The sequence below is a fragment of the Gopherus evgoodei genome, chromosome 3 (assembly GCF_007399415.2).
Source record: "Gopherus evgoodei ecotype Sinaloan lineage chromosome 3, rGopEvg1_v1.p, whole genome shotgun sequence".
NCBI lineage: Eukaryota > Metazoa > Chordata > Testudines > Testudinidae > Gopherus > Gopherus evgoodei.
Genome location: NC_044324.1, coordinates 220055305 through 220068333, shown reverse-complemented (window position 1 = coordinate 220068333; position 13029 = coordinate 220055305). Strand labels below are relative to the sequence as shown.

General features: G+C 41.0%; 1 protein-coding gene across 2 annotated transcripts in view; it reads right to left on the bottom strand.

Annotated features, from left to right (window-relative positions):
- Nucleotides 1–12146, bottom strand: part of XRN2 (5'-3' exoribonuclease 2) — an 86389-nt gene extending 74243 nt beyond the window's left edge. The window contains exon 1 of one of the 2 annotated variants that reach the window (XM_030558128.1): nt 11964–12146. In XM_030558128.1, the coding sequence (XP_030413988.1) occupies nt 11964–12038 (75 nt within the window). In that variant the 5' untranslated portion in view covers nt 12039–12146. The remainder of the gene's footprint in view (nt 1–11963) is intronic. The other variant, XM_030558127.1, reaches the window with a different exon arrangement.
- Between the last annotated feature and the right edge of the window lie 883 nt (nt 12147–13029).

The following is a 13029-nucleotide window of genomic DNA, read 5'->3' as shown; positions in this document are numbered from 1 at the left end:
GTGGAGACTTTTGTGAGTTCTGATCTTAATCTCCCCATACAACCATCCCTGCACCTCACAAAGGTGTTCCAAAGACAAACTGATTGTTCTTTGTGAGACTCCAGTATTATGGCAGCAAGCACCACAGAAAATCCCTTGAGGAAATTAATAATTCTGTGTTCAGTGTAGTGAGAACTAAATAATGCAGTAAGGCAGGCATGGGGCCACACACTGAATGATAAGGACAAAGATACTGAAAAGCTGCTTTATTCCCTCAGCATCATTCATCCTGTGCACTGAAGGGGAGAGATTCTGTTGAAAAAAAAAAAATGTATGGGATCATGTAATTAGAGACTCAATGCACAGGCACAAGGGGGCCAAATTATGGTTCCATAAATCAATTACAATTTGTCGTTGGTTATTTAGATTGTGGTAGCACCTGACACATATTAAGTGCATGCCACTCAGAAAAAGACCATACACCAAGAGCACACAGCCCCACAACCACCTGTACGCTCAGCCTACAAGTACTAGAACACCCAATCACCTTTTCTATTGAGATCTGCCTCCACAGCCTTGATAAGGACAATGCAATGTCATCCTACTTTAAAAACAAACAAACAAACAAACAAACCCATAGACATATCCGAGCAGCTTTTATACAAAAGAGGCATTCAATCATAGCCCAAGTCGGAATCAGCCTCTATGCTCCTCATGCAACGAACTCATTCCCTCTTGGGCAGCAAACATGGACCATTTCTCCCAGTCCTGGTAAATGATGCAAACCATTGACACTCTGCAAAAGCTGTTAATAATCACATTTTAAGTGATCACTGCACAGTTGTGTCTTGAGGCTTGATCCAAAGCCCATCAATGAGACTCTTTCCCTAGAAATACCTACCTTCTAGAACTTCCATTACCAAAACACCCCCCCACAACACATCTAGCCACTTCAAATATCTTTAGCTATTACTGCTGGGAGAGGGAAGTGTAGAGTAGGAGTGCGTACAGGAAAGAAGGCCGTAGGGGGAAGCGATAACCTGGTGTATAATAGCTATGTTAATAGTAAGGTGTTTGCATGTGGGTGGGAAAGTGGAATACGTTTGATCAGGTGATAGCTACAGAAAGGTAGGAAATGAAGTTGAGCGTCAGGTACATTACAGACATAGCAACCAGGAATGCTTCAAAATGAAGTTTGTGTAGTAACTGATATTGAATAGCAGCCTAAAGATTTTGCTTAACTTCCCTCTTGAGAATCAGTGTTTAACTCAACAAGACAAGTTTCAGTACTGGAAACATTTCAGATCATGCTCCTGAATGTTTCTGTTTTAACTCAGTAATGGTGCTGGTCATTCAACTGGTGTGTATAGCTTAAGATGATGCTATGGGAATCTTAATAAAGTGAAATTAAAGTTTGACTGTAATAACAGAGCATTAAACCCTGAAGCAAGTTTAGGGTATCACCTTCATTTACCTGCTGAGAAAAACACTTTCAACATTAAAAAGTTGCATTGAGAAAGGGAGTTAAAGTCTTTTCAGTTATAAGGTATAATATATACTACATCTCAAGGCAGAAGTCGAGAATATTTTTAAATGGCCTGATACAATCACTAGGGCTGTCAAGCAATTAAAAAAATTAATTGTGATTAATCGCACTGTTAAACAATAATAGAATACCATTTATTTAAATATTTTATTTTTTCTACATTTTCCAATATATTGATTTCAACTACACAGAATACAAAGTGTACAGTGCTCACTTTAGATTTATTACAAATATTTTTGCTTTAAAAACAAAAGAAATAGTATTTTTCAAATCACCTCATACAAGCACCATAATGCAATCTCTTTATCTTGCATCTACATTTGTAAATTGCACTCTCTTTTTGTTACATAACTGCACTCAAAAACAAAACAATGTAAAACTTCAGAACCTACAAATCCACTCAGTTCTACTTTTTGTTCAGCAAGTCACTCAGATAAAAAAGTTTGCTTATATTTGCAAGAGATAATGCTGTCTGCTTCTTGTTTACAATGTCACCTGAAAGTGAGAGCAGACATTCACATGGCACTGTTGTAGCTGGCATTTCAAGATATTTACTTGACAGACGGGCTAAAGATTCATATGTCCCTTCATTTTCAACCACCATTCCAGAGGACACGCATCCATGCTTATGATGTGTTCTGCTCAATAACGATCCAAAGGAGTGCAGACTGATGCATGTTCACTTTCATCATCATGAGTCAGATATCACCAGCAAAAGGTTGATTTTTCTTTTTTGATGGTTCGGGTTCTGCAGTTTCCGCATCGGAGTGTTGCTCTTTTAGAATTTCTGAAAATATGTTCCACACCTCATCCCTCTCAGATTTTGGAAGGCACTTCAGATTCTTAAACCTTGAGTTGAGTGCTGTAGCTAGCTTTAGAAATCTCACATTGGTACCTTCTTTGCGTTTTGTCAAATCTGCAGTCAAAGTACTCTTAAAATGAAAAGCATGTGCTGGGTCATCATCCGAAACTGCTATAATATGAACTACCTGGCAGAATGCGGGTAAAACAGAGCAGGAGACATACTCTTCTCCCCCAAAGAGTTCAGTCACAAATTTAATGAATGCATTATTTTTTTAACGAGAGTCATCATCATGGATGCATGTCCTCTGGAAAGGTAGCCAAAGCATGAAGGGGCATACGAATGTTTAGCATATCTGCACGACCGGCTCTAGGCACCAGCAAAGCAAGCATATGCTTGGGGTGGCACATTTCCAGGGGCAGCATTCTGGCCATCCTTCTTTTTTCGGAAAAATCCACCAATGTATGGAAAAATACATGCAGATCAAAAAATGTCCAGTAGCATGATAGGAGCATGACATGAAAAAGTCCTGTCACATCGTGACACGGTCAGTCATAATGCGAACATACATAAATGTGTAAATGTTAACAGTTATTGATTAATTAAACCAGGAATCACGATTACTTGTGTGTACCGTGCTGCCCTATCAGCACCATGCGCACCAATTTCCGTGTGGCGTCGGTGCCAGTGGTTATAGGGCTAAAATGCAGGGACAAAAACACTCCGGTGCTGCCTACCGGTAACAAAGAGAGAGACAGCAAAAAGAATTAGAAAAACTCTCTCATACTTCAAATAAGTATTTTTAAAAAGTCGCCATTACCAGTATCAGTGGCTTCTGGTGAGCGTAGTTTCTCAAAACTGAAATTACTAAAAAACTATTTGAGGACCACCATGTCTCAAAAATCATTTGTCAATTGAAAGTACCATTGCAAACAATTTAGATTTCACTGCATTATTAAAAGACTATGCAAGTATAAACACACAAAAAAAATCAGTTCATATAAATTCTTTTAATTTATGAGAAACTGGGCACACTGGAAGACACTAACGGTTTCCATTACAGTGTATAGTTGAACCCAAATTGTTTGTAATCGTGATTTTGTTAAAATTAAATGAGTACACTAGCAGGAAATTGTTTTATTTCACTAACTACAAATTCTGTTTTCATTTTTTTTTAATTTTAAACAGTCAAACAAAAAAAGGGGAAGAAACGAAACATTTGCAAAGTTTTCTGTGTAAAAGTCAAAAAAAGGGATGGGAGGGAGGCCAAAAAATTTTTTGCTTGGGGCGGCAAAAAACTTAGAGCCGGCCCTGCATATCTAGCATGTAAATACCTTGTAATGCCTGCTACAAAAGTGTCATGTGAATATCTGTTCTCACTTTCAGTTGACATTGTAAATAAGAGGCCAGCAGCATTATCTCCTGTAAATAAGAGGCCAGCAGCATTATCTCCTGAAATATAATCAAACTTTTTTATCTGAGTGACTGGCTGAACAAGAAGTAGGACTGAGTGGGCTTGTAGGCTTTAAAGTTTTACATTGTTTTAGTATTGAATGCAGTTTTTTTTTGTACATAATTCTACATTGTAAGTTCTATTTTCATGACAGATATTGCATTACAGTACTTGTCTGAGATAAATTGAAAAATACTATTTCTTTTGCTTTTTATAGCACAAATATTTGTAATAAAAAATAAATATAAAATAACCACTGTACACTTTGTATTCTGTGTTTTAATTCAAATCAATATACACCTCTACTTCGATATAACGTTGTCCTCGGGAGCCAAAAAAAATCTTACCGCGTTATAGGTGAAATCGCATTATATCAAACTTGCTTTGATCCACTGGAGTGCACAGCCCCACCCCTTTGTGAGCGCTGCTTTACCGCGTTATATCCCAATTTGTGCTATATTGGGTTGCGTTATATCGTAGTAGAGGTGTATTTGAAAATGTAGAAAACATCCAAAAATAGTTAATAAATTTCAACTGGTATTCTATTGTTTAAAAGTGCGATTAATCATGATTAATTTGTGTTAACTGCATGAGTTAAGCGCGATTAATCGACAGCCTTAATAACAACAAATATTGTTCAAACTTCACTTTATTGTGCTCAGATTATGAACATGGGAATAAATGAGGGCAGTCGTTAGTGATCTCATCCTATGGATTCTCGAACTCATGTGGCATCATTCCGTAGTCTGAAAGAACCTTTATGAAATCTCTTCTGAGTTACTGTTATGCACTATCATCACTGACTGCATCCTTACAATGAAATCATCAGTTTCCCATATCTGTACATTCTTGGTAAGACTTTACATTTCTTGTATTACCAGATTCAAATAGAGAACTGAAAGCACAAAATATCACAGATCATGCACCAGATCCAAAAGAACTTGTACTCTAGTTTTAAAAGTCAAAAAATAGCATCTTGCTTCACATCTTTTACAGATAGTCCATACTTCATGAAAACAAAGAATCCTGCCAGTATTTTTCTCTTGAAGCAAGAATCAATGTTTAAAAAATACTCAAGATTAAAGAAATCAGATGGCAAGATTTATAATCAGGATAATTTCAGCCTTTTATAAAGCTAATTTTTCTTTCTCTGATTCTCCCTTCTACTACGCATCCAGATCAGTGAAGGTACATCTCGGACTATTTGACTAATCATAAAATAAGAACATTATGTAATATGGAGAATTAAGCAAAAATTTATATCAGATGCATTGACAGGGTCTGTTAGCCACAGTTATTTTCTACTCATCTTTGAACAAAGATATAATATTATGAAGTTTCCTAGTCAACTGAGAGCTTCACTTAAAAAAAAAAGTATTAAGTCTGACAGATTATATAATGGGACAAGACAGCTGTCTTCTCTTCACTTCTGTTTGTTCTTTCAATCAAATATCTCACTATAGCTAACTGATTCAGGTATAAAAGGCTTACAACTATATGATATTGAACTATATGATAAAATTGCCCTCTGGTGATATTTTGCTTCACCTTCAAGATTATATTTTGCTTATATTCAGGCTCTTTTTTAAGATTTTGTAAAGCAGCTTGGTTTTATTTCACCCTTATATGCTCATATAACCAATACCCTGCCATCAAATTTTCAATGAAAAATAATCTTGTAATGGATTGAAGTATCTGGGAATGATGTCTCTTGTGACATAACTAAATTGTTCAAACAACTGAAAATAGACCTCCAGCTATTGCTTTATTAGGGCATGTGAATTTGATTAATATTCTCCCCAGGATTTTGTAATATCTTAAATCAATCAGTAAGAATAAAAGAAAGACTGACTGAAGATTAACAAGTTTATTTCTCTCTCTTTGTAAAGTAAAAGAGCAAGGATCGACATGTTTATATTTCAAAAAGAGACAAGCTTCCACAAGATCCAACTCAACTTCTAAATTTATTGCTGGATTTAAATACCAACAATCACAAATATACTTTATTCCATGTAGTGTCCCATGGAAACTAGGATTTACTCATGGAGTAAGTCACTATTCAATGTAAGACCATCAGGATCTGACAAATTAAATTTGCCATAAACTGTTTCCACAAGAGGTTTAAAATTCAAAATGATATGGACAAACTGGAAAAATGGTCTGAAGCAGATCAGATGAAATTCAATAAGAACAAACAAAGTACTACACTCAGGAAGAAAATCAGCTGCACACATACAAGATGGGAAATGGCTGTCTAGGAAGGAGTACTGTGGAAAGGGATCTGGAGATGATAGTGGTTCACAAGCTAAATGAGAGAGTCATTGTAACACTGTTGCAAAAACAAAACAAAACAAAAGCAACCATTCTGGGATGTATTAGCAGGAATGTTGTAAGCAAGACAGAAGTAGTAATTCTTCTGCTCTACTACACACTAATTAGACCTCAACTGGAGTACTGTGTCCAGTTCTGGGCAACACATTTCAGGAAATGTGGACAAACTGGAGAAAATCCAGAGAAGAGCAACAAAAATGATTAAAGATCTAGAAAACACAACCTATGAGGAAAGATTGGGGGGAAAAATGGGTTTATTTTGTCTGGAGAAGAGAAGACGACATGATAACAGTTTTCAAGTACATAAAAGGTTGTTAGAAGAAGGAGGAAGAAAAACTGTTATCCTTAACCTCTAAGGATAGGCCAAGAAGCAATGGGCTTAAATTGCAGCAAGAAGGGAGGATTTGATTTAAATTACTAGTCAAGAAGACTCGATTTAATTATGGATTTCTACATAAAAGTGCATTCTTGGTTGTTATAATCTTAACACATATTCTTCACAACTCAGAGATAGATGTAGATTTCATTTTTAGAAGGTACACACTATAAATTTTTAAACAGTGATTTTAGAAAAAAAATTCAGATTAGTTTTACAGCTATATCAGAAAATTAACGATTGTTTGGTTATTTCATTTACCAAAGGTAACTGAAGCAGATATTTATGATCTCCAATTCAACAGGTTAATCATTAATATTTGGAGGATTTTCTTGCCATGCTGTATTAGGAAAACATCACCAGACAGACATTTAAACTGTTTTATTTAACTAAAACAACATTAAGTACTCTGTTTTTCTCTCCAACAGCACAAATACAATATTTTAACAAAACAAGCATATATCCCTCACTTCTCACATTTATCTCCAGACTTCTCCTTGTCCAAATCTCTACTGCCCCCAATAATCTTCTATTCATTCAACTTTTTGAAACTTTGCACTTTTAGAGAGAGGTAAGGGATTGACTTTGTGTACACACATTTACAGAGGGATAACAGAGTTGAGATCTGTAATTTCTCACCTCTATGTATTATTTATTTATTTAAAACATTTTTGCTGTTAACAAGCATGTTGTTACCTCTGGAGAGGAAATCCACAGTTTGAGAGCTACAAAACTAAGCATCTCATGATATCTTCTAGACTGAGCACTGAGTCCCATTGGGCAGATAGAAAGATTAATCTACATAATCTATACAGAAGTGTGTGGAACCCCATAAGATTGGGTCCCTAATGCATGAACTATTGGAACTCATTTACAAATTTTTCTTAAACTTTACATGAATACATTGTCTCATACTATAGAATTAGAATTTATAATCCCAATTCCATGATGAGAGATCTTTGAGCTATAATGTATCTTAATTAAAACTATTTTTAGATAGTTTTTTTCCTCGAAAAGCATTTTACCAAAAAAAAAAAATCTGACTTAAAATCAAAATATTTTTTAAAATCATTGATTTTTATCAACCCTGGCAGCAAGGGAAGTTTAGGTTGGACATTAGGAAATATTTCCTAACGGTTATGATGGTTAAGCACTGGAATAAATTGCCTAGGGAGTTTGTGGAATCCTCATCACTGGAGGTTTTTTTGTTTGTTTGTTTTTAAGAGCAGGTTAGACAAACACCTGTCAGGGATGGTCTAGATAATAATCACTCCTGACAAGAGTGCAAAGGACTGGACTAGCTGACCTCTTGAGGTCCCTTCTAGTTCCCATGATTCTATGCAATCTCATAATAGCAATTACTTTAAAAAAACACCCAATTAGTGTGGTCCCAAACATTAGTCACGCTCACAATTATACTTTAAATTCTTCAAAGAGCTGTCCAGGATGTGAAGATTGTAGTTACAAAAGATGGGAAAGTGATCACAATCTTAGTAAGATAAAGATTTTATGTATTTTTCTTTTACCCTTCCACAGATGTCTGATCAAATGAAAATAGCTTTTCAATGATATACACACAAACAAAGGCTGCTCTCATCAGTAAGCTAAAAACCATAATTAGGAAATACAAAATTAAGGATTAAATTTAAGGATGAAAAAGATAGCAAAATCAGGTACTTTCACATTAGGAAATACCAGAGTGAACATTGCCCATGCAACCTTAATTTAACTCCCTGGTGTGTATGCATTATGATACAGCCTTTCGTTAGATGCAGAAGTGCCTACATATGAAAAGTCTGGGGGGGGGTAAAGCGACTTACCCAGCACCACACAGGAACTCTGGGATAGAGGTAGGGATAGAACCCCAGTCTCTAGGGCAGCATTCAACTGCCCTGATCACAAGGCCATCGCCCTTATTCCTGCAATTCCCTGCCTCATTCATCACAAACCTTCAACGTCCGCAATAAAAAAAAAAAAAGCAGGAACCCTATAGAAAACAGACTTCTTTACTACACTGATCCAGTCCCACAGCACATCCATCCTACCCCACTCAACAACCTTGGCGTCCTGTTTGATTTAAAAGGGAGATCGTGTCAGACTATCATAACACATACATACACGAGGGGCAAATAAAGGTTGCACGGGAATCTGATTTAAATCAAAATAAATGCACTTTGGCATTTCCTAATTTGAGTGCTTGACTTTGCAGCCTTTTACTCCTTTTTAATCCTTAAATTCCTAATATTTTATGGTTTAGTTTATTTATGAGAGCAACCTTAACATTAATTCAAGGTTTTTGCTTGTGAATTGCCTTAGTTTAATAAAATTCTCTCTTCTGTAAGTGCTATTTAACTAGTAAAGTACTTACAAATGTCATCTTCAGTGTGCATTTTATTGTCACTGTTATCTTTGTGAAGCTCATTTGAAAAGAGAAGTGATACAATATTGAAAACTACCAATCTTCAATCTGTGTTCTTGCCATTTTTCCTTTATCTTATATGGAGAGTACACAAAGTGTTTGGCTCCTATTCCAACCCAAGAAAAATAGGAAGGAGTTGCTTGATTTTTCACAGTGAAGCAAGAAAAGCTGCAGTTTCTAGACCTTCATCTAGAACAGTGATGGGCAAACCTTTTGGCCCGAGGGCCACATCTGGGTACAGAAATTGTATGGCGGACCATAAATGCTCACAAAATTGGGGGTTGGGGTGCAGGAGGGAGTGAGAGCTTCAGCTGGGGGTGCAGGCTCTGGGGTGGGGCTGAGGATGAGAGGCTGGGGGTGCAGAAGGGGGCTCCGGGCTGGGACCATGGGGTTCGGAGGGCGGAAGGAGGATCAGGGATGTGGCGGGGCACAGGAGGAGGTCGGGGTGCAGGCTCCAGGCGGCGCTTACCTCAAGCAGCTCCTGGAAGCAGCAGCATGCCCTCTTTCCGGCTCCTGTGCGGCAGCATGGCCAGGTGGGTCTGCGCGCTGCTCCGTCCACAGGCATTGCCCCTGCAGCTCCCATTGGCTGCGATTGCTGGCCAACGGGAGTGGCAGAGGCAGTGTGCAGAGTCCCCTGGCTGCCCCTATACATAGTGGGGGCATGCTGCTGCTTCCGGGAGCTGCATGGAGCCCCAGCATGCATGGAGCAAGCCCCTGACTCCACTCCCCAGCCGGAGCTCAAGAGAGAGATTAAAATATCTGAAGATTCATATGCAGTCCCTGGGCAGCAGTTTGCCTACCCCAATCTAGAAGTTATTACTTAAACTCAACTCAAGCAACTGCTGTAAGGGAAGTTAATCCACCCCCACTCCACCGTTGACAGAAAAAAAACCAAAACTGTTTGACAATATTCATTATTAAGCTATTGAATCATCCATTTAAATATTGGAAGAATAGAACGGATAGGTAAGAGATCATGAAACACCTGAAAATCTTCCAAGAGGTCAGAGTACAGTTATACCTCTCAATACCAAAAAAATTATGAAGAAATTGAAGAAAAGTCAGAGAAAACATAAGCACAATTACGTGGTTTGAGGACTATATAGGAGAAAAGATTAAGTGAACAAAATGTGCCCAATCATTCTTCCTCCAAAATTTCCCATTACACCATTTCCACCCCTAAAGTATGACGTCTACAATAGTTACTTTTATATCACAGCCTACACAAGTTTATTTGTAATTGGTTATGATGAAACACTGATACTTGATACAAAAATGTCAGATGGGTAGCCGTGTTAGTCTGGATCTGTAAAAGCAGCAAAGAATCCTGTGGCACCTTATAGACTAACAGACGTTTTGGAGCATGAGCTTTCGTGGGTGAATATTCACCCACGAAAGCTCATGCTCCAAAATGTCTGTTAGTCTATAAGGTGCCACAGGATTCTTTGCTATTTTTGTATCAGTATTGTAAAACTACATCTAACTTTGTTGCTTTAAAACCTAAAACTCTGCAGCTGAGAAGCGTTCTCAGTCACTTGTTTTGTACATGCTAAAAAACCTTGTGATCTCTCCACATCTCTGCAGTTTGTTAACAATTATAAATCTTACAGAATATTTCCTACTGGTTACTTACTGTACAGGCCTAACAACCCAGAAGAGATCAGCACTATAAACAGAACCCCATCTCCACAGCATCAGGTCATTCAACTTTCAACGGTACTTTTTCCTTTACATTTTCCACATTTTGCCAAAGTTTAATAGCAGCAACAGTGACCTCTAGGTCAGACATTTCACGCCAATTAATGACCAGACGTGCTAAAGACCATCAGATTCACTTTTGGCAATGCATCCAGTCAGTCATTAAGCAATAATGATTTTCTGGTAACTAAAGTTGAATTGTCATTAATGATAGTGCCAACAGAAGATGGCATAAATAGAACTAAAAGCGCTTATAATAAATATGACGTACTAGCTTCTGTGCCACGCAAAATGAAAAGAGGGGGAAAGCAGAAAAGACAGCAAGCAAGGACTTACAATCCCAGGAGGGCATGGGAGAGGGAAACACAAAAATCATTACTTGATACTAACTATAGCTTAGCAGCAAAAAAGCTCAGTTCTCTCGAGTTTTGCAGAAAATACAGTAAGAAATGTTACATAAAAGGTCCAGTTTTCAGAACATTTGGAAACAGCAGCAGTCACATAATAAGAAAACTTCAAGCTTCCATTCAAAGAACTAACAGGCTGATGTTGGAATGGCACCACTATTCAGCTTCTTCCCTATTATTTATTACCTGCACAGTGCCACAGGATTAGTTAGCACTAAATAAGACAAGCCAGCATTTGCTAGATATAAATCAATCCACCAAAATGTATCAAAAGACTACTGACCATGCACTTTAACACAGCAAGGCCACAAATCTGCAGCATACTAATGAGTTTTTCAGCCCTTTGTTTGTTCACAAGGAGAGAAATGGTGTCTTTGTTGCATACTTGTACAGTGCCTAACATAATGGGGGGGGGCACCCGTCCCCGTGACTGAGTGGGGGCACATCCACCACACACACACACACACAGTGCAATACAGTCAAGGGATCACCAGATCTCCACGCTGAAAGATGTGGTGGCTGTATCCCCACACTCAGCCTGGGCTGGGCTGAGGAGACTCACCTAGGGAGAGCTGAAGATCAGGCCAGAGCTCCCGGCCCAGAGGGAGAGCGGGCTCCCAGCTCGACCCAGGGGTTGGAATGGCTACAGAGTCAGCCCCGGCCGCAGCTACCGGAGTCCAGGTGGAATGAGCGGAAGCTGGGACGGGGGGAGGGGGTGTCTGTGGTTCATGGGCGGCCGGGCCCCCGAGCGCGGGGGGGGTCCTGGGGCCGAGCCCCGGGAGGAGGGAGCAGGTGGTCGCTGGGGCCGAGCCCTGGGCCTGGAGGGGAGGTGGCGGCTGCTGGGAGCCGATCCCCAGGACGGGCGGGCGGGAGGGTTGCTGGGCGGACGGAGGCCGAGCCCCGGGAAGGGCCGAGCCCCGGGACGGACGGGGCGGGGCGGGGCCGGCCTCACCTTCTCCTCCGCGCTGTTGACGATGATGGAGGGGTACTTGCGGCTGAGCCAGCGGAAGAAGGCCGGGACTCCCATGGCCCCGCCTGGGGACGCAGCGGCGGCCGCCTAGATGGAATTGGAATCCAGGCAGCGGCGGCAACAACCGGACTTCCGGGGCAAGGGGCAGCGCGAGGCATGATGGGGGGAAAGTGCTGGCAGGCAGAGGAGGAGAGGGTGGCAGTGAACGGGTTAAGTCACGTGACTCAAAAGGCTCCGGGCTGTCATATTCAAGCATGCGCAGTGCGGGCTCTCTGCTTCCCCCGCCCCTCGAGGAGCTAGGGGCGGGGCCAGCCCTGTTCCCTGCTGAGGGGGGAGCTGCCCTGTTGGTAGCAGAGTCGGGAAGTGCGCAGGGCCCTGCCCGCCTCAGGCCCGGGCACCCTCAGTAGCCCCTCCCGCGCCGCCTCCCACACGCGGGCCTGAGACTGCAGGCAGCCCGGGGGGCGCCAGGCTACGTGGGCCGTTAGGGGCTCGCCCGTGCGGAGCCAACCTCTGTCCGCCCCCTAGAGCTTGTCCCCAAGGGCCTGACAGAACGGGCCGCCGAGTTGTCACTGCGCATGCGCTCACGGACTGAGCATGCTCAGTGGCATCTGCTGAAGCCGCTGCCCTCAGGTGGGCTTGAGACAGCTGCAGAACCCGGGGGGGGGGGTGGAGGCCAGCGGGTTACGGCCCTGCCAGGCAGAGCCACAGCGAGGGGGAGAAGAGTTACCCCCGTGCCCCCAGGGACAAGGCAGCAAGTCGTGACAGGGCAGCAAAAAGGAAGCCCCCATCCCTTGTGGCTGTTGCAATTTGTGACATGACGCCTGTGCGCTGGCAGGATTCCAGCAGGATCGGGCTGAGGGCTGCTTGACTCGTACAAAACAGACAATTATGATCATCTAGTCTGACCTCCTGCACAACGCAGGCCACAGAATCTCACCCACCGACTCTTGTAACAAACCCCTAACCTGTGTCTGAGTTACTGGTGTCCTCTACACCCACCGGTAGCATGAATCTCTCTGGCGTGCGTGCGCACACACAGAGAGAGTGT